Source organism: Equus asinus, chromosome 8 (genome assembly GCF_041296235.1).
Source record: "Equus asinus isolate D_3611 breed Donkey chromosome 8, EquAss-T2T_v2, whole genome shotgun sequence".
NCBI lineage: Eukaryota > Metazoa > Chordata > Mammalia > Perissodactyla > Equidae > Equus > Equus asinus.
In genome coordinates this window covers 25,156,217-25,178,646 of record NC_091797.1, presented here as the reverse complement: position 1 = coordinate 25,178,646, position 22,430 = coordinate 25,156,217, and the positions used below count along the sequence as shown (strand labels likewise).

The 22,430-nt window shown below is 41.0% G+C and overlaps 1 protein-coding gene across 2 annotated transcripts in view; it reads right to left on the bottom strand.

The window, feature by feature from the left end:
- The window catches only part of KIF6 (kinesin family member 6), a 377,323-nt gene extending 356,208 nt beyond the window's left edge, over positions 1-21,115 (bottom strand). Inside the window, exons 1-3 of one of the 2 annotated variants that reach the window (XM_070514982.1) lie at positions 20,927-21,115; positions 16,769-16,878; positions 12,031-12,105 (exon numbers count right to left, since the gene is read on the bottom strand). In XM_070514982.1, the coding sequence (XP_070371083.1) occupies positions 12,031-12,105; positions 16,769-16,878; positions 20,927-20,992 (251 nt within the window). In that variant the 5' untranslated portion in view covers positions 20,993-21,115. The remainder of the gene's footprint in view (positions 1-12,030; positions 12,106-16,768; positions 16,879-20,926) is intronic. The other variant, XM_070514983.1, reaches the window with a different exon arrangement.
- Positions 21,116-22,430: the final 1,315 nt, after the last annotated feature.

The window sequence follows — 22,430 nt, the reverse complement described above, 5'->3', positions numbered from 1 at the left end:
GGGGATAATAATACCTATGTACTCATTGGGTTACTGTAAAAATTGAGACAGTACATGTGAAAGTGCTATAAGATTGGCCAAGCTCTACAGAAAAGGAGATATACTGTCACTGTTATCAAATAATAAGTAAATTTATTCATGTTATTTAGCAAGAAGTACAGCAAAAATTCGACCAAAAACACATGGCCAAGCATAAAAAGAAAGGCAAAATTCACCGAGAACGACAGAAATTCTGCTAAAAGAGCTCTGTTCCAAGTAAAGCAATTTTCAAATGAGGAAGACATCTAGATTGACAAGTGACAACGCACTAGATAAATTTACTGCTATATTTTCCCCAACAACTTAAACAACATATTTTAAGTATAGTTATGCTTTTTGCCACAGTCAATTATAAATTCAAATAACTATAGTAAAAATATCACCAGTTTTAATCAATCATAACACATTTGTGTAGGAAGGACTTCCCAGAAGGCTTTGCATTCCATTTGCTTTCTTTGTGTATCATTCTTTCGGAAGATATTAAAGTGAATAATGGTAACTAGAAATATCTTTGGATTATCTGTGAATGCATCCTCAAGTCCTGAAATAAAGATCTATGATAAAATTGCAAACTTGTGCCTCAGGAGAAACCAAATCTAAAAACAGTCAAGGAAAAAAATCCATAAAGAAAAACATTCATAATTTGGTAAAATCCTGAATGGGAATGAAAAATCTTTTTCTGTAAAAATGTTCGTGGGGAGACAAAAAACAGATGATCGCTAATACTTATTGAGCATCTACTAGGTACTGGGGCATGTGTTTTTCATGTATAGTTCATCTGATCACCATGACAAATGAATTATATTATGGTATCAATTTCCCTATTACAGATAAAAAACTGAGTTATAGAGACATTAGGTAACTTGCTCAAAGCCACACAGCTATTAACTATTAAAGTTGGGAGCTGAAGCATGCTTGTATTCCAAAATCCACAGTCTTAATCAATATGTTACATGGTCTCCCACAATTATTTCTTTAGAGAAAATGTTTCAATTCCTAAAAGATAATCGTAATCAGTTAAGTACCTAAGTTAGTCCAAATAGTTTCTGATTTCTCTGCTACTCTTTAACTGTCCTATAAATATTAATGACAGAGTATTAAACCAAGAGGGGTATCCTTCTGAGCCTGGGGACCCACGCCCCTACTTCATGCCTGGGAAGCCTGCCCAGGCTTTAGGATAAGGTGCTAGAATTTACTTTAGAAATAAGTGGGATGTAAATTACAAACACCAATTTCAGAATTGTAAACTTGTTTAGAGCAGACCTCAGATCTCTGGGAAAGATATCACTAAAGACAAACACCGTGAGTGCCCTCTGTCCCCGGCCCCACGCCCCTCCCAGGGTGGGTTAAGCTTTAAGCCTAGGTCAGTGAATCTCAAACTTCAGTGTGCATCAGTCTCACTTGGAGGGCTTGTTAAAACAAAGATCGCTCTGATTCAGTGGGGCTGGGTGAGGCCTGTGAATACGCATTTCTACAAAGACCCCAAGTGTTGTCGATGCTGCTGGTCCAGGGACCACACTTTGGGAATCACTAGACCAGACGAAAGAGCAGCTACCTATAGTGTTATTTTAGATTCACTGAAAAGGCCTCTGTCCAAAAAATACTTCAGCAAGGAACCAAGAGTAAAATCCCTTTTATAAGCAACAATGCCCATCCTGATGCATTCAGCAACAAAGGGAAGGCTATGGCTCCTCAAGGATAATCCTCTTCCCACTAATTCTCTCACTCAGCAAATGTTCGCTGAGTGTCCAGTATACACCTGACAGTGTTCCAGGACCTGGGGATGCAGCAGGGAACAGAAGGAGTCCTCGCCTCCACGAGGCTGACATCCGAGTGGGTGGAGGCAGACCATACACAAATATAACAAGTACACGCTCATACTGTATGTTAGGTGTGATACAGACTATAAAGAAAAACAGAGCACTAGAAGAGGGGAGTGTGGGGGGAGCACTGTTATGTTACACAGCATGGTCACAGAAGGTCTCACTAGGACGTCTGGACAGACACATGATAAGCCAGGAGCAAACCTGGGAGACGAGAGCTCTAGGCAGAGGGAACAGCAAGTGCAGAAGCTCTGAGTTGGCAACATACTTGGTGTGTTTGAGGAAGAGCAACATAAAAACAATGTTTTTCATTATTTATGAATAAGGGGAGTTTCCTATTATCCTCAAGGATTAATGGGCAAAATGATACTGAGTATGTGAATTTCAGAATATTGGGAAGAAATGAGGAAAGCTCTTGCCTGTACTCAGCATGCAGATAATTTCTCCTATCCATTCTGCTATCACAATGTTTTAAGAACCCAACCTCACATAAAATGGAAATACAACCAACAGTGGTTTTCTTTTTCTTTTGGATGTTGTTCTAATCTGTTTGTCTGTCAGGGTAATTGCTAAGGAGAGAAGCCCAGAAGTTTTCAGGCTACAAGTGGGAGGAACATGGGTATATTGCACCAAAAGTGAGCGGTGTTCCCACCCCGTCTACACAAGCTCCCTGTTCCCATTCATGCTGACGGCTTCTTCCTGCAGGGGCCTGTGGCTCTCTGCCCACATGCTCACCCTGCCTAAGGTGCTTATTTAATTCACAGACAGGTGAGGCTGCAAGTACCAAGGTGTTAACACCCCAGAAGCAGCCCCCAAGCAGTGACGGACAGGAGTGGTTACATACAAATGAGCCTCTTTGCCCCTGGGTGGGACAACTCTGAGGCGAGTTCCTTGCAGTTCCCCAGAGAATACCTGTGGGATTGAGTCCCAGTTGCCTCCAGTGATAACCTGCTCTTTAATGGACCTAATAGTAGCTTCCTTTCCCTCCCTTTCTCAATTCCTTACTCCCCTACTGGTGCTTCCTGGGATCGCCTCCCAAGTAAACTGCTTTCACTCGAATCCTAAACTCAGGATCTGTTTGTGGGGGGCACAAGCTTAAGACAAGTATCTTCTAGCTAAGGAGTCACATACTGTGAGAGCACCTCTGACCCACTGGTCAATCCCTTCTACTGTCTTCAAGCAATGCTTTTTACCTTACTACCGATTCAGTGATTTTCATCACACGTATACGCTCTGTCGGAGCTCAAAGTCCCCTCAATTAAATCGCTTCATATGATTCTCAGGCCATTTTTATGGAGGTATTTTTATCAAATGAATTACAAATAGCTTTAACTTGTAGTTATTACAAAAATGATGATATCATGCAATTTCTTGATCAGCCATTCTTAAGAAGAGACATCCAGATTTAGACTCATTTGTTTACTTACTACAATAAAATCCACATTTTAAACGTGCATCCTGAGTACAATCTATGCTCATTAGATGGGCTCCTGATGCTTCTCCAAGTTCCCTAGCTGTAAGTTGCACGGCAACATTATCTCTTCCTTGTTAAGATCTTGATGGAGCACCTCAAAGTCATTATCTTGTATAATTTCATGGTTTTAAGATGATAATGTGTTCCTGTTTTTAACCACAAAATCATGTATTCAGTTGAAAACATACTTAAAAAAGTTTAAATTTAAGAATAACAGTAATATCACAAAAGCCAGAGATGTAACGTTATCAGGAACTTCACTGTAGCAGGAAGCAGAGCCACGCACAGATGCACGTTTAAACAACGCATCTGGTGAAGTGAAATTGTAGCCGGAAGTTGAACAGATCTGGGGGAGCCAATGGGGTTTTGTATAAATCAATGGTGACCAGTGTTTTCTGCTTGAAAGTCAATTTTGAGAAAAATAGAGTGTTTACCAGCAGGCGTGTTTGGAGAATGTCAAATGGAATTAGCCTTATTGAGTCCCATGGAGGAGAAGTTCTAGTCTAATAATTTAGATTACTGTATTTAATGTACAGAACATCACAGAACAAATGACATTAAAATTTTCATATCTGGGAATATTAATGCTTTCTTTGGAAATAATTATAAATTTAAAGGAAGTTGCAAAGAGAGTACAGAGTGGTTCTGTGTACTCTGACCCAGTTTCCCTCAATGGTTGCATCTTGCATAACTATAGCATATTATCAAAATCAGGACACCGACATTGGTACAATATGTGTGTGTTGTTCTATGCCATTTTGTCACGTGTAGATCTGAGTAAACATCACTAGAGTCAAGATACAGAACTATTCCATCACCACACAGAGCTACTGACGCCGACTTTTACCAGTTTGAATGAGGTGTAGAGACCTTACTTACCTTTAAGTTCCTCTCCCCTCCCCTCTTCATAATATAATCATCATCAGACAATGCTTTATTTTTTGCTTCATCAGACATAACTTTTTCTACTCAACAGAAAGAAAGCTCATTAATGCATATTTTTACTCTTTCTGTTGTTCTTTCTTCCTTTCTAGTATTTCAAGATTCATTCCTTTTTTCATTTCCCTTTTTTCAGGAACTTCCTTTATCCCTCCTTTTAGGGTAAGCATGCTGGCAACTCTTCTCCTTGTTTTCCTTTGTCTGAAAACGTCTTTATTTCCTCTTTATTCCTGAAGGATAATTACGTTACACAGACTGTTCTTTTCTTTCAGTGCTGGAGAACATTCTGCTTCTTTCTTCTAGACTCTATGATTTCTGATGAGAAAGCTACTAATTCAATTTTTTTTATCCCTATAGGTATCATTTCTCCCTCATTACTTTCAGGGTTTTTTTTCCTTTAGTTTTCTGAAATTTGACTATGATTTGACTTGGGTTTGACTTCTTTGAGTTTACCTTGTTTGGGGTTTGCTCAGCTTCTTGAAGCTCTAGGTTTATGCCTTTTGCCAAATTTGGAGAATTTTCAGCTATGATTTCTTTGAATATTTTTCAACCCTACTTTCTTTCTCCTCTCTCCTGGGACTCTGACGACATGAATGTCAGACCTTTGGCCATAGTTCTCACAGTTCCCTGAGGGTCTGTTTGCTTGGGTTTTTTTTTTTTTCAGTCTGTTTTCTTTCTGTCATCCATATTGAATAACGTCTGTTGTTACATCTTCAAATTCATTGATTCTTTCCTCAGATCTCTCCATGCTGCTGTTGAACCCATCCACCAACTTTATTTCAGTTACTGTACTTTTCAGTTCTAAAATTCCCATTTGGTTCTTTTTTATAGCTTCTATTTTTTTGCCAAGACTTTATCTTTCATTTGTTTCAAGCATGTTCATAATTGCTTGTTGAAGCATTTTTATGATGGCTGTTTTAAAATCTTTGTCAGATCATTCCAAGACCTGTGTTACCTACACACTGGCATCTGTCAATTGTTTCTTCTCATGCAAGTTGACATTTTCTTGGTTCTTGATATTTCACACTTGATGCATGATTTTCAATTGTAGCCCAGCTTGTTGTAGGTATTATGTTATGAGATTCTAGGTCATACTTTTACCTTCTGTTTTAGCAGGCCTCCTATGACACCATGCTAGTGGGGAAAGGGAGCGGCCACCTCACCACCGCCAGGTGGGGGTGAAGGTCCAGGTTCCCGACCCTGCCTCTCTTGACACCTGTAGAGGGGCCTCATTCCTATGGATGGAGGGGAGATTTCAGGCTCCCTTTAGGCCTCAGCTGACACCTCCCTGGAGAGGAGAGGGAGGGGCGCCTTGCTGCTGTTCACTGACACCACAGCAGGGTAGGGGAGGCCTTGTGACTGCTGGATGGTGGTGAACTCCAGGATCTCCACGTGACTTCCACTGAGAACTTGGTGGTGGGGAAGAGGGAGCTGGTCCCTCCAAGTAGGGATGAAAGTCCTCCCACTCCTCTGATCCCACCTGGCAGTGGGCGATGGGGGTGCCCTGTTACAGCCAGGCCTTTGCTGTCAGGGTGGGGCTGGGGCCGTGGGCTTTTCCATGGTGGCTGGGAGAAACAGGGCAACTAGGATCTAACAGTTTCTGCTCACTAGGCTGCCCCTTTCCTGGTCCTCTGGCTCTAGAGAGCAGTCTTTTTTTGGTGATTTTGTCTGAGCCTATTGGTGTTTCTGGGTTGCCAGTTTCTCCAGCATCCAGTCTGGGATACACGAGGCAAAAAAACCCAGGGAACTCACCACCGCGTCATCCTCAGGTCCTGGGGTCTCCTGGCCATTCTACCTTCTTTTCTCCACCTTTCAGAGTATTCTTATGTTTCTTTTATATATAATGTCCAGAGTTTTTAACTGTATTTACTAAAAGGAATAGAGAGAAGTGTGTCTACTTCATCTTGGTCTGGAGCCAGAAGTCACTGGGCATATTTTAAAAGTGGCAAAAAGAATAAAGATTTCTAATTTTTCAACTCTTAGATTGAACAGGGCATTGAAGGTCACAAAGCACATTCATAGGCACTGCTTCTTTTCATCCTCCAAAAAACCTTGTGAACTTGGTATTATTAGTATCTCCCTTTCTCGGAGGGGATAACTGATTCAGAAGTGACAGGTGTTGTTACCCAGAGTCACACAGTGAGTCAGTCACAGGCCTGGGGCTGGGATCAGATTATTCCACTTGATGTCAAATTTTTTGAGCCAGATCAGGTAGAAGCATGAGTACACGGAGGTGAATAACTGACTGGTAAGATGTGATTATATTTTTTGTGATACTCTTTTTTGGCCCTTCTTCTCCCGCATTCTGGTCTCCTCATCTTGAAGGTCCAGGATCTCTTCTCCATTGGTGCAGCAGGACTTGGTAGGCTATGCAACTCACAGCATCATCAGCAAAGCCTGTTTCCTAGAACCACAGGTGACAGCCCTGCTGGGCCTTGGCCCTGGCCCCTCCCATGAGAAACCCCCTCTACCAAGCCCTGGGCTCCCACCCAGCCAGAGCACAGGAGTACCAGCATTCTAACACATCCCTCTCCAAGTCTGAGGTGGTAGCCCTGGGAGCTTTCCTTTTCCCTTCGTACTCGTCTTAGCACACAGTGAAAGGCTGCACTTGATGTTGTTCATCATCGGTGAAATCAGAGGCTTTTAGCAGTGGTTCACAAGGTGACTCCCAGCCTTTCAAAAACCAACCTGGTGGCCTTGCTGCAACGCAGATGCCTCTGCTGTCCAGTGCCAGCTATGGGGTCCTCTATCTTTGGCACAACCAGTCCTCCTGGCAGTAGGCACCCTATTCATTTTAGTCAAACCACGTTCCTCTAAAACACTAAATTTCCAAATTTTTCCAAAATCCCTCAATGCACACAAAATAAATTTCCTACATCCCAAGATTTTAGGTAAAACATAAGATTGGCTGGAAAACTAGGATTCTGCAGATTTACAAGTGCATGAGATAGGACCTCAGGTAAGTCTAGGCTTCAGTTTTCTCCCTAAATCTTTAAGGATCATGTGCCATGTTTAACTTGTGGCTTCACGTATCCCCTGAGAGACCGCCACATCCTCCCAGGATCGACGCATTCCTGCTTAAGAAGGAGGACACTGTGTAAGATATCAAACAAAACCACGGACTCTTTTATACAATGCGATACCATGCACAATGCACATCTGTGGACCGACTAAATTTTACCTTTATACAAAATTAGTCCAAAATCAATGAGCAAAATTAGTATGATAAAAGGTATTATTAAACCACATAGGATATATTTCAGAAACATCCAAGTTCAGAAGAGGCAGAAGGATGAAGCACTTCCTAGTGGAGATGTTCTAAATGATAAATAACCACAAAGATCCTTTTACGTAATTTCCAATAATGCAAATTTAAGGCTTTACAAATTCTCGCCACTAGTCATGCAGCTCTGCAGTCATATCACAGATTGGAATTAAGTAGGAAAAGATGAGTCTAAATTAGTAAGATTCCTGAATTACAGAATTTTGGAAAGAAATATGATTAATTTTATTTAGCTTTAATTGTACACAGAAACCACAATTAAGCTACAATGTGTTAACACAATAGAACAGCTTTGTGGGGCCTGTGCAGAGCGGCTGTATTTATGTGAGGAATGTGTTGCTGAAGGCTAATCTCACTGGGGATAGCAGGCACTTCTGTTTAACATCGAAAGTGGCACAGTTTTCATTCGCCAGGCCTGCCAAATTGTATAATTCTGAAAAAAATAGCTTTCAATTTACAGGGATAAATATTACTTCAAATATTGTGTATAAATGAGACTTTATTGATATTTTATGTTTTACCATTTCAGAGTCACACAATTCAAGTTCGCATAAAGTGTGAACATACTTTATAGGACATATTTAAAGGCAATAGAAATAGTGATCCCCCAGGGTCTTCATGTAGTAAGTGAATTTGCTTCATAACCCTCTCCTTCAGAGATGGGTCAGAGGAAACTGTGGGTCTGCCTCCCTCTGTCTGTCCATTGTCTATTGCAGCACATGCTTCTGCAGAGGAGGAGCCTGGATAGTGACAGTGACCAGAGCCTGAGGTGGTAAGCAACGCCCAGGAGGAAAGAGCGTCCTCATGCCCAGCAGAGAAGCTCAGGGCCTACCCCGCCCACAGCACAAGCCATTCCTTCCCCACAGACCCCAGGATGGGCAACAGTGAACAGAAACAGCATTCTCAAACCAACAACAGAACTCTGAGATGACGTAGATGAGCCCACCACTAAGAACAACCAACTGTCTGAGGAAAATCTCTACAAGAGCAAGGCACCAAACTCAACAGCAGAACATACGTGCAAAGAGAAAGTGGACAGAGAAAAAGCCAAGGTTTCAAAATAACAACTATCTTCAGAGGGAAAAGGGAGAATATCATGGGAATAAATAAGAATAGACTTCTTTCACTTCCTAGAAATGAAAAATAAAATCGTAAAAATTAAAAATTTAAGAGGTAGATGACAGAGAATGCATACAGCCTGAAAAGCAAATTACCATGCTGGCAGATTGAGCTAACAAATTCTGCCAGAACTCACAACCAAAAGAAAACGATACGGGAACTGTGAATAGACAGTTATAATATTTGAAGGATAGAACTAGTAGTTCTGGAACTAGAAGTTCCACAAAGAAAGAATAGATACGTTGGAGGAAAGGAATTTATTTTTTTAATTATCAAAGAAATTATCAATGGGACGACTTTTGAGCTTGAATACTAGGGTCTGCAGATTGAAATGGTTGAAAGAGAGACAAGAATACACAAACATATGAAAAAATAGGCAAACCTAGACTATCAATAGACTTGGTGATATGAAATTTCATAAAAGCAAAGAAAAAAAGGGGCCGGCCTGGCAGCATAGTGGCTAAGTTCGCACACTCTGCTTCAGCAGCCCGGGGTTCCCAGGTTCACATCCCGGGTGTGGACCTATGCACTGCTCATCAAGCCACGCTGTGGCGAGCATCCCACATAAAGGAGAGAAAGATTGCCACAGATGTTAGCTCAGGGCCAATCTTCCTTGGCAAAAAGAGGAGGACTGATGGTAAATGTTAGCTCAGGGCTAATCTTCCTCACCAGAAAACCAAACCAAACCAAAACAAAACAAAACAAAAAAAAAGGAAAAAGAAAAAAATCCTAAAAACATTTAGAAAGGAAAAAAAAGGTATTTCCTAGGAAGAAATAAGATCCAGATGGACACTGACATCTATTCAGCAACAGCTTTGTGGGGCCGGCGCAGAGCGACTGGATTTATGTGGGGAATGCAAAAAGACTAGAGCAATATCTCCACAGTTATGAGAGAAAAGAATTCTTAACCTAGAACTCTATACCCAGTCAGATTGCCACTTAAGTGTGAAGGTAAATGACAGGCTTCAGAAAGTTCCCATCTCGAACTCTCTCCAGAAAATTACAGGAAGATGATTACCAGCAAAACTAAAAAGGAAACCGAAAAACAGAAGTGAGTATAACAAACAGTGATGAGCAAGGAAACAAACGTGACTTGGAGATAAATTTAAATAAATGCTGATAATAAAATGATTCACAGCAATCCAGAATGAAATTACCAGCTACTCCCAACACTTGCAGTGGTAGAAGGGCGGGAAAGGTACAGTCGGAGCATGCGAGGGTCTCTGCTGGGGGAGAAGGGGGAGAGGAGAGACAGACAGACAGAGACAGACAGAGAAGTTTAGGTACTGAGAAAAATACATATAATACCTCAATTTAAACTACACTAGAGGTGTTGAAGTACAATGTACACCTTGAGAGAGAAAATGGAAAGCAGCAGCAACAACAACGAAGAGCACAGTCACACCAACAAACAGCAAGAGAGGAAAAAAACACAAAGTATTATAAATGGAAAAAGTAAGATAGGAGGAATAGCTCCAAACACTATTACAGTAGTCATAATAAATATAAACAGGTTAAAGTAACCAATTAAAGATCAAGGACTCTGAGTTTGGCCAAAAAGGCAAAAGGCAGCTATGTTTTATTTATCAGACACATATTTAAAAAAAAACTGACACAGGGCGGTTGAATTAAGAGATTGAGAAAGATAAACCCAATACAGCTAACAGAAAAATAAAATTAGTAAAAACAGTTTCAGGAAAAATGAGATCTAAGGAGAAAAGTATTGGAAAGGACAAAGAGGAATGTTTGATGGAGATAAGATCCACTAGGAGCAGTGTGAGCAGCCTGGATAAAATGCTCGTGCCCGTCATTTGTGAAATCTTGTCATCACTGGGCTGGGTGTCTTTGTTAAGTCAGTGAAGAAAACAAATCCCAAGCCTTCATGGAGTCTTGTTCTAGTGGAAGGCAGACAGACAAAAAAACACTAAGAAATAATCAGACTAGATAGTATGTCAGACGGGGCTAAGTGCTAAAAAATAATAGATAAACAGAGAAGGGTGACAGGGAACGCAATTTCAAATGAGGCAGTAAAAGAAGGCCTTATGAGAGCGTGACATAGGAGCCAAGAATTCAAAGAACTGAGGAAACAACGATGCAGATTTCTGAAGGAAGAGAATTCCAGGCAGAGGCGCAAGAGCTGGAGGGAGAAGTGGGCTCAAGATGGGAGAGGGAGGCAGCGAAGGGAGGAAAAACCAGACATCTGCGAAACAGAAACTAAGCTCCCCTCCCTGAAGGATTTCAGAAAGTTTCAAAATAAAACACATGAGATCAGCTATCTGAAAATCGACATAACCCAAAAGGTTACTAAACGGAAGAGAACTTCAGAAATGTGTGAAATCCATTCAAGGAGACGTGAATTCAATCTAAAGAGATGTTACTGGATTGTGACTATGACTAAAATCGCTTAAACCTATTGACTGTATTGTCCCCACTGCACCCACCGTGAAGGAAGACTGCCTTATAAGAGCAGGGCTGGTTTGAGCAGGATTCATAAGACAGGAGTCTGAGAGACAAAGTGTGGCAATGCCTTTCCAGCAATGTCTGTGGGAAATGGTATATTGATTAGACTTGAAAAATGGGGCTGGATAGTAGATAGATTTCTCATTTTAATCATAAAGGTAGATATATCTGGGGACTATTAGGTTATTAAAATCCTCCAAATGACTTCAGGATCAGAAAGCAACTTTATTAATATTAGTTTCCCATATGGATTTCCTATAAGAGGAGAGGGTGCTTATCAAAGAGCTTGAGTGTCTAGTCCCGAGGAGACTTTGCCAATACATATTAATAATTTATTCTGATTTATTCATATTCTCATGTGAGTTTGGGTCTAGTCGTCAGCAGCCTGGAACTATCTGGATATACCGAAACAAAAGGGACCTGGAAGTGAAGGGCCAAGCTTTGAAAGGTAGTTATCACCCTGAGGTCGGGCGGGGCCAACCATTATTAGGCCTCCCAGGTATCACTCATTCCTCCTCTTTCATCCATCTAACCGTATGTTTGACATACTGTACTGAGGAAAGAGTACTGGACTTAGCAATCATCCAGGACTCTACTAGCCACACAACTCTGAGCAGTGTCACTTAATCTCTCCCACCCTCAGAGATTTACATGTCTTTTAAAATGGGAGTAATAACAGCTATTCCGTCTATCTCATTGGTTAGTTTCGAGGCTCAGAATCTAAATCTAAAACAAACAGCTGTCTGAAGAGAAGGTATTAATGTTCTCATCGCTACATGCCCTGTAGCCTGAGTATATTCTTGATATACTGAAGCACACTACCACAATTATCTGCGAATTGAAGACAAGACGAAAAACCACTAACCCACTGAACAAAATATAGGAAATCCTACCTCTCAGCAACTGGTTTGGCAATGCTTTCAAAAATGGTCTCTTGGTTTGCATCCTGATCAAAAATCCTTTGGAATCTGCAAATGTGAAAACAGTAATTATTTAAAAGCTGAGCCTTCAAACACTATCGGATTAATCATTTTATTTTCCTGAAAGCTTTGTAAATTACCCCATCTTTACATCACTGGGCCTACCTAAGCTAACACAATGTCCGCCCTGTAGTCCCAACCACACTGCGCTGTTGTACCCCTGTATACAAATGGTGGGTAAACAGTATTGCTTTGACAAGATCTGTACAATAATCCCTCTGAAGAGCTGCAGCAGCTTTGAACCAAATAATAAACTGTGTGTTTTTCAGCTCTCAAGAGGAACAGTGTCCGCAATTGGCATCAAATTCAAATCTAGATAAGTGCATGAAATGGAAACCCGAGAACAGGATGTAAACAGCCAAAGAACTTCTGAGGTCTGACCTATAAGAAAAGAACACAGCTGTGAAATGTATGATGATTGAACTTCATTTAAATTTTCAGTTTAAAATTTTGAACAGAAGTTTATTTTCCATTCATTAGGGGACTGCATCCTTGTATCAGCCACTTAATTCTCAAGATGGTTTTGTTTCATTTTGTTGATCATGAGTCAAAAGTCAAAAGGTAAATTAAGATAGACCTGTTCTGCAAAGAGAAGTCTTTATCAGATTGGCAGGGCTAGGAACGTGGTGGGGTGGAATGGTGTCAATTTCACCCTTCTTGCAATGGCACTCAGACTTCACTTCGTACAGGATCACAAGCACAATGGAATACTTGGGACAGGAGACACACAACACAACCTACGCTCTACAGTGTGGTAAGTTGCTACCAGCGATTATGGCCCCATTAAAACATCATGAAGAAAGAGACAGAGAGAGAAAGGGACGGGAAGAAGGAAAGGAGGAGAGAGGAAGAGGGTGAGGAGAAGGGGGAGGAAAAGAGAGAGCGAGCGAGCATAAGCATACAGGGCAAAATATTAACAATTGTGAATCTCCCACAAAGGGGATGGGAGAGTTGATTACATTATTCTTCCACCTTTTTTGTACATTCAAAACTTTTTAAAATAAAGGAGGGGGGCACTTTAAAGCAAAAACTCTAAAACAAACACTTTGAGGCCATCCGAAGAAGCTTTCAGAGTAGTTTAAGAACCTTTGGTCTATGTGTCTGCCTATGCAAGTGAATTGGGCACATGTTCAATTAAAGCAGAGATGGCATGAAATGCAGGACTGCTGTCACTATGGAGGAGTTCGGAGGGATGTCTGGAGCTGGGCTGGAAATACAAAATGGAATGGAATTCATTGTCTTTAATCAACATTAACTTCAAAAGACCCCTATAGCTTATTAACCTCCCTTTTGAAGAAGCAAGTGATGAAATGTATACAAAGAGACATTGTCAGGCACTCTGGCTACGACGTCATTTAGCAGGGAAGATTATATCTTAGATAGCAATATTTGCTGAGTGTGCCCAGAACACTTCTCGAAACCCTATAGGTATATCAGAGCTTCAGACATAACACCAGGGACGTGGCTGCTCAAGTGCTCATCACGGCACTGCCTACTGTGACGTCTGAGCACAGACGCAGCGGGGCTTTTGAGGATGATGATGATAAGGCTGATTTGCTTCTTTTACCGGGTCAATGATGACTGAGGGAATCAATTATCAATCCCCAACTCTACTCCCTTAAGTAACAGGAAATACATCTACCACCATATAAACCAAAGAGACGGCAGGAGTGTCAATAAATCATATGAGCTTCATTAAACATCAAATATCATCATCCCCAAATATTTTATTTTACATAATGTAGTTGCATAGTAAACTGAAAAGACATTATAATCAGCTAGCTTCTGAAAATCACTGAAGAACAAAATAGAATCATAGATTCAACAAGTTCAGTCTAATCCTCCATGGAGGAAGAAGTTGAGGCCCAAGGAGATAAAGCAATTTACTCATGGCCCTGGAACTAACCATTAAAGCACCTTGAGATTCCTGATTCCTAGGCGGTCCTTTCATTTATTAGGAAGTTGTGTAGGCTCTTCCTACACTCTATTTTGAACCTGGCATATGCTGATCTCTTCACACCCCAAACCTGTTCTTCCTGGTCTTCCTCAGCCCAGTAAAGGACAACTCCATCCTTCTAAAAGTTCAGTCTAAAACTCTTAGGGCTTCCTTGACTCCTCTCTTCCATTACACTCTATATCCAATCCATCAGCAAACTCTGTCAACTTTGACCTTCAAAATAAATGCAGTATCCAACTTTTTCTCAACATTTCTACTTGCTACTAACCTGGCCCATGCTCCCAGAATTTCTTGCCCAGTCTTCCTTGCAATAGCCTAATTGGTCTCCCTTGCCCCCTTACAGCCTATTTTCCACACGTTAGCAACAATGATTCTGCTAAAACGTAAGTAAGATTATTTCATTCTTCTGCTCAAAACCCTCCATGATCTTCCCATGGCACATTGGGAAAAGCTCCATATGATCTGGCCACTCTGTTGTCCCTGTAACCTTCTTCCTCCCCTCTCCCCCTGGCTTACCCTTCTCCTGCTACACAGATCCCTTTACTTTTCTTCAAACATGCCAGGCACTCTCCCATCTCAGGGACTTCACTCCTGCTATATCCTCAGCCTGGAATTCCCATCCCTCAGATATTGGACCATCTGGCTTCCTTACCTCCTTCAAGTCTCTGTTCAAATATCACCTTCCTGTATACCTCCCCTGACTGTCCTATGAAATATCGCAACCATCCCTCCCCTTGCTGCCCCTCATCTCAGCACTTCCTGTTCCCCCTCCCTACCTTGGTTTCTCCATGGCACTTAACACTTTCGGACACACATTTTACTTACTGATCTGCTTGTCCGTCTCCTCCCACTAAAATGTAAGTACCATAAGAGCAGGAGCTTTGTTGGGTTCCCTGCTATAATCCTAGCCATTCAAACAGCACACACTGGATGGTCAACAAATATTTACCAATTGAACGAATTTTCTTGGGGGAAAACAACCTTTAAAATGCTTAAATATTTATCTCTGAAGATACGTATAAGTTAACTATTTAATTTCTTTATTTAAAATACTAAAACGAACATTTTTAATTCAGAGATTTAGAAAGAATGATTAAGAGATTTAAAGACAAGCAAATAGCACGTTTTCAATAAGCACATGTTTAAATGCACTCTATTTGTATCTACATAATATAAATACTTTGGAGAGGACCAGCAGCTAGAGACATGGTCTATTGTTTTTTAACAATCAAACAGAATCATGCTGAATAAAATGTTTTAGCAAATTGTGGCTCTACAGAGACTGGCCGAGGCCAGGTGTCACGATGTCATAGCTACTAAGGTGTGTAGCATGCTTACCTCAGTGGGAGGATGCCCCCTTCAGAAAAGGAAGTCATGTAGTAAGGCTACTGCTTAACGGATAGAAGGAAAGGCAATGAGGAGTCACAAAGATGAGGTGAGTATCACCCCACTATGCAATCACGTGCTAGCAATCCTGCTTGTACTTATAGTAAAAGGAGACACAAAGAGGAAATGGTGTGGAGGTGGAGGGAGAAATATATACATGAGAGACAAAGGGCAGAGTTGTGAAGACCAAAGAGAATCTTTATGAGACAAAAAATAAGAAAATAACAATTAGACAGATAGAGAGACAGAGAAAACCATAAAAAATATCTGGGATGGTTTTATCCAAAGGGCAGGGGCAGGAATGGTCTCAGAATAAGGCCTATGTAAACAGCCTAGAGAGAAACGCAAGAAAGTGATGAGGACTTCTTCAGCAGGACCCAGAAATCCACCACCTAAGTTTAGGCCAGAAATCAAATATGGATTTAACTTGGGCTCAAACTTCTCCAAAAATCAAAAGTGGGGATTAAAAGAAATGGAATAATTGTAAATTGGAGAATAAAGACAGTATGAAACAGTTGTAATTCCAAATTTTGAAGCCTGGCTACTAGAAGAGTATTTGGATCGAAGGCACTGATGACAACCCAGGGGTGGCTGTTTGGTACTTTTCACCTGAACCACGCAGTCCAGCACCGTCCCAGAGAAATACAATGCAATCCATAAACCTAAGTATATATGTAGTAGCCACATTTTTTTTAAAAAAGCTAAAAGACACAGGTGAAATTAATTTTGATAACATATTTTTAACCCAATATATCCAAAGTTTTATCATTTTAATGTGTGATCAATATGAAAAAATTCTTCACACGCTTTACATTCTATTTTTTTCATACTAAGCCTTCAAAAATCCTCAATATATTTTATACTTACAGCACATCTCAATTTGGACCAGCTACGTTTCAAGCACTTAAGAGTTACATGTGGCTAGTGGCTGTTATATTGGACAGTACAGATATACTGTGTACCTATGTGCTTATGAGATCTGTATGTCATTTATGTGATAAAGAATGATCACCTGTACAGCACACAAATTGTACCTTCAGTTTGTATCTTTAATAAAGTTTAGTCCTGCACTGAATTTCCTACAGGAACGATCTTGGCATATCACTTCAGAGACAGAAACACACCATCTTTTCAACTTTGGGAGCAGCAGAGAAAAGACAACATGAATTCCATCTACTATGTGAGATCGGGAACTGCTTTACATTCTCCCCAAGAAATGGTGCCAACAACTTCACAGTGGACATGAACGCAGTCCAAGAGGCGGTTCAAAAGGAAAACAGGAACAAAGAAGGAGAAAGAAAAACTTACTTAAATCTGTAGTTTTCTCGTTTATTATTCACAAACCCATCTGCCAAATCACGAGGTAAGATAATTTCCAAGCTAGGTGTTAATTTTTCATCTTCATCTACGGAATAAATCTGCAAATATGAAGACAACAAATCAATATACAATGGTAAAATCGCAGCTTCAGCTATGACCATGTTATTATGACACGCATCGTAATGGTATAAAAATTGTATTTTTAAGGCAAAAAGTCATAATATAGTATATTTTGGATAATTTTCCTCTTTGAACTGTGTGCAGACTCAAACAAATATATGGAACTAAACAAGAGGTATAAAACCTAAATCAATGCTCTATCAAAGCTCAGATCCTCTTTAAATGATCTAATGCTCAAATTTGAGCATTTGAGTGTCTCTGTTGTTGAGAAACTAACAGGCCTAAAAGCCACATATCATCTAAGTGTTGCTTTAGAATTACGTACCAGAAATTAACATTTTACTACAACCAACAAGGATTTCTGAGCATTTACAAAATGCTAGACACAGAGATAAAAGGATTAGGTCTGAGACTTCTCAGAGAGTCCACAAGAATGCTCTAATTCAAGTTACGTTCAAAGAAGCCCAAGTTTCCATGAGACATATTCAGGCATTTGATAAAAGACATGTGGCTTCAAAGGACACATGTAATTCACGCCTTTGATGTCATTTTCAAGGTTCTCCTGGAAGCTCAGCCACTAATTAGCAAATGACCTAGGAGAAATCACTTAACCTGTGTAAGCTGAAATGGAAACGAAGGGTCTTAACCAACCCCTTGCAACTGTGATATTCTCTGATTCTCTTCTTGGTCACCTACTCCTTTATTTATTGGCCAGGAAAATCAAGAGTCAAGCCTATATATAAAGAGGTCATGAGGAATAAAGAAAAGCATAAGATTTGGTGTCCAAAGACCTGGGGCAAATGCTGATCTCAATTTACCAGCTGTGTGACCAGCCACCACTTTCAGAATCTTGGTTCCTTCTACATAAAATGAAGAAAACAGAATTGCCTCCCATATGAGATTGCTGTGGGGATCAAATGATGTCATGGAAATGGAAGCATTTTGTAATGCACCATAAAAAATGTTAGTCACTAGATTTAGAAGTTTTTTTAAAGAGACTTCTTGTCTTCCACCAGGAAATAAAATTCTTTCTAACAGGCAACACTTCCTGTTTAAGACCCATTTAGATGCTTGATTATGGGGGGAAAGTCATATTCTTAAAAAAGTAAAAGCCTACCTAAATCTCCAGAAAGTCTGAATAATTTTCCTAAGCAGATTTTTATTGAACCCTCTCATTTAAAATGTGAAGAATTCCTGTAGAAAAGTCATTCTGTAAACTAAAATTATTTGTGTAAGTAATGGTATCAGGACCAAGGCTTTCTGGCTAGGTTTGCTCAACAGACATTTAAAAAGTATATCCTGTAGGGCACTACATTAAAAAAAAAAAAAAAGGTTAACAGCTAGACGGGTGAGTGAAAGGGGTGTGTAAGATGTGAAACATGCAAGAATGAGGGTGCCATACGTTAAAAAAAAATCTGCCACACTCAGTGCTCAGAAGACAAAAAGGACCATCGACTAGAGTAGGAATAATGACCCTCCACCACTCTCATTAAGCCACTCTCTGAGGCATTAAAAAAAGTCCCTTAATAATCAGAAAGCTTGTTTTAGTCTAATAGATTGGCATTCTACCCTTAGTCTTAAAAATATTTGAGATAGAGTAGGTTTTTTCAGAAGACAATTAGATCAAATGCAAGGAGGAATATGAAAATGTTCTGAAATATGCAAAGCACCATACAAATGAAAAGCATGGCCATTGTTAAAATTGGCACAGAGGTTCATCCTATGTACCTTCTAATTTATTAATCTATAAATTATTATAACTTATAGTGCCTCAAGAAATAAGACTAATGGAACAATGGAACCACAAAATGAAGAGGAAAGAAAGAAAAATACCTTTGAATCACTCTTGGTTTAATGCTACAAGCAGCATTTTCAGTCAGAGAAACAACCATACAATCTTTGGGGGGCAAAAAGATAGGGTGCTAAAAGTGGGATTCCTAAGGGAGAGCAAGGCTACACTAACTCAAAAACTGTTCATCTGTGTTCTCTTATTGTTGTGTATGTGGCATAACGTTGCCTCTCCATAAGAATCTGGCATTTGGGGGCCGGCTCAGTGGCATAGTGGTTAAGCTCACAAGCTCTGCTTCAGTGGCCAGGGTTCGCAGGTGTAGATCCCAGGCACGGACGTACACACTGCTTGTCAAGCCATACTCTGGCTTGCCAGGCCACATATAAAATAGAGGAAGACTGGCATAAATGTTAGCTCAGCGACAATCTTCCTCAAGCAAAAAGAAGACGATTGGCAAGGGATACTAGCTCGGGGCCAATCTTCCTCACCAAAAAAAACCACAAAAAACCCAGACTATGACATTTTTAAATAAAGTATGACACCTAAAAATACTTCCTAGAGTATCAAATAATCCACTTCACAGAACCTCACCAAAGAAATGCAAAAGGAGAGAAATGCACGTTAAAATATCCAAACATTGCATTTTAAGAAAAGAGACAGTTCAATACAAAATCCAAGATTCTCCAACAACCAACAGCCCCCACGCCCATTCTACTCATCGTCTCACATCACCATATCCGAGGACTTGCTTCTGACTATCATATCTGACTGCTGAGTTTATGTATATAAATTCAACAATTTTGGCTTAGAGTCTGGGGGGGGATACATGTTGCATATAGTATATTTTTTACATATGATGTACCTTTAAAAACTTTCTTGTAAGTGAATGTAAGAGGACAGAAAATAGGAAGATACTCACAGTTCCTTTCTACATTGCTTTATTCCTTAAAAAAACAAACAAAACAATATTTTCTTTGGAGTCTTCTCCTAAAGGTACTCCATGAGTAAAAAGATTGATGATCACGATAATGACAAAGACACTACATTCTCCTTTTTTAAAATAACATAAATTACATGAGGCAAATGCTAAATTATGACATGCTATGATGCCACACATATACATATACACAGTATAGATATGGGAAGGGGATAAAATATTATCAATAACACATCCATTCCAGGCACCCATGAATATGACCCAGATTGCCCTTGCCTAAGTCCTCATTTTGTGGAGCAAAATGGTTTTGTCTGAAGAGCCACGAGCTTTGGAATAAAAAATCCTTAATCAAAAGCAGGGTTCTGCCGCTCATTAGGTGGGCGGTTTGGCCACATTATTTAATCTAGTTGACACTCAGTTTCCTTATCTATAAAATGAGGAAAATGACATCAGCCTTGCAGGGTTCCCATGAGAATCACGGATAATGTAGACAAAGCACCCACTTGGTAAGAATGACTAGCTCCTTTCCAGGGAGAGGAAACAACATTTCGAAACATTTATGAAGCATTCCAACTCTCTCTGCTCAGAGCAAAGGCGGTCTCAACCTTCTTTGTCCCGCTGAATTTCGCTTACTAGAGGAAGCACCTTGTAAATGCTCAGTTAATGTTTTCTGAATAAAGAGTATATGTGTATTCTTTGTGTGAGGCTGCATACATACCTATCTATATCTGCAATGAGTACCTGTCAACGTTCATGCTTCTGTTGCACAATGACAATATAGTTAGTCAACAGATTCGAAGGGCCCTATGAGCAGAGCCGCGTGTACGCTCTGTGTATCTTTATCTGTATCTATTATCTGCATCACCTTAGACATGTGTGGACACGCATCTCTTGCTCGCACGTTTTGCCCGAGTTCGAACATAAGCTTGAATGTATCCGAGCTGCGTGTCCGTTTCTCAGAAAGGAGCAATAAATGTGCGCAGTTGAGGCGCAGTCTACGTTGAGTGTACAGACACGTGTGCCCGGGCGCATGTCTGTGGCTCTGTGCAGGCTACGTCTGTGCCCGCAGGGCTGTGCTCGGTGGGAGTGGCCTGGGTGTCCGTCTGTCCGCGTCCCTGACAGCGGCGTGCCGGTGTCTGCATGGCTGTCGGGGCGCCTCGGACCCAGCGTGCTGGACCCAGCGTGCTGGACACCGGCGGCACCCCTCACCCCTTGGCCCGGCCCAGGCCCCTCGCGTGCCGCCCCTTCCCCGGCCTGGGAGGCCCCGCCGCGCCTGCGCCCGCGCTGCTCAGACCCGTACCCCTTGCGGCTGCTTCCGGACAGTGGGCTTCACCCTGGCGAAAATCTGGATCGTCTGCTTCACCATCTCTTCCCTGACTCTGCACTGACCCTTGACCTCTCTCAGGCCCTGTCTCCCAAAACTTCTGACACCCACCACCTCCGGCGAGCCGCAGCCTTAGCAACAGTAACTACGGACACTACCCAAGGAGCACCGCGCCAACCAGGACCGCCTCTCCTCCCTAATTGGTTGCTGATGGGTGGGGCGGCCCTAGGGGTAGGACTGGGGGCGGGGTGGGGACGGGACCGAGGGGAGAGTGCTGCGCATGCGCTCGATTAAGGTCCGGACTCTGGGCTTAGTTAGCTCCAGAGCTGGGCTGGAGAGTGATCAATGGGGTGACAATCACCGTGTCTTGCCCTGTTCCTTAATCCATTCTTTCTCTGGGCCAACACCTCGTTTTAGCACTGAAGTCATTGTGTTTTTTATTGCTCATTCATTGAAGAAATGGCACAGTCTGTGACAGCAATATGCTGGGTGGGGATCCTGGGTTAGCAGAACTGCCTCTGCCCACTTGGAGATCAGGGTCTGATGAAGAAGACAGATTTCCAATAGGAAATTGCAATCCCCACCGGGTAGGCACGGGATTCTGTGGAAGGGCACCTCATCTAGCTCTGTTTTGGAAGAGACCAACAATGGAGTAAGGGGGACTGTTTCCCATGCAATGGTCATGTCAAGAAAGGATGGGCTCCCTCTTGCTCTGTTGGTGGGAGTGTAAGTTGGTGCAACCACTATGGAAAACAGTATGGAGGTTCCTCAAAAATTAAAAATAGAGCTGCCATATGATCCAACAATCCCACTCCTGGGTTTATATCCAAAAGAATTGAAATCAGGATGCCAAAGAGATATTTGCACTCCCATATTCACTGCAGCATTGGCCAAGATATGGAACCAATCTAAGTGTCCACTGATGGATGAATGGATAAAGAATATGTGATATAAGTATATATAATGGAACATAATTTTTTACATACTGTATATATCTTTTATATCTATAATGGAGTTGTAAGTATATAAATATAAAGTGGAATGTTATCTTGCCATAAAAAGAAGGAAGTCCTGCCATTTGCAGCAACATAGCTGAAACAGGAGGGCATTATGCTAAGTGAAAGAGGTTAGACAGAGAAAGACGAATACTGCATGATCTCACTTATATGTAGAATTTTTAAAAGTCAAACTCATAGAAACACAGTAGAATAGTGGTTGCCAGGGCCTGGGGAGTGGTGGAAATGGGGAGGTCAAAGGGTATAAAATTCCAGTTATAAGAGGAATAAGTTCTGGGGTCTAATGTACAGCATGGTGACTATTGTTAACAATATTGTATACTTTGAAAGTTGCTAAGAGATTAAGTCTTAAATGTTCTCATCACACACAAAAAGAGTACTTATGCGAGGTGATGGAGGTGTTAACTAATCTTATTGTGATAATCATTTTACAATATATACATGTATCAAAGTACCACCTTAAA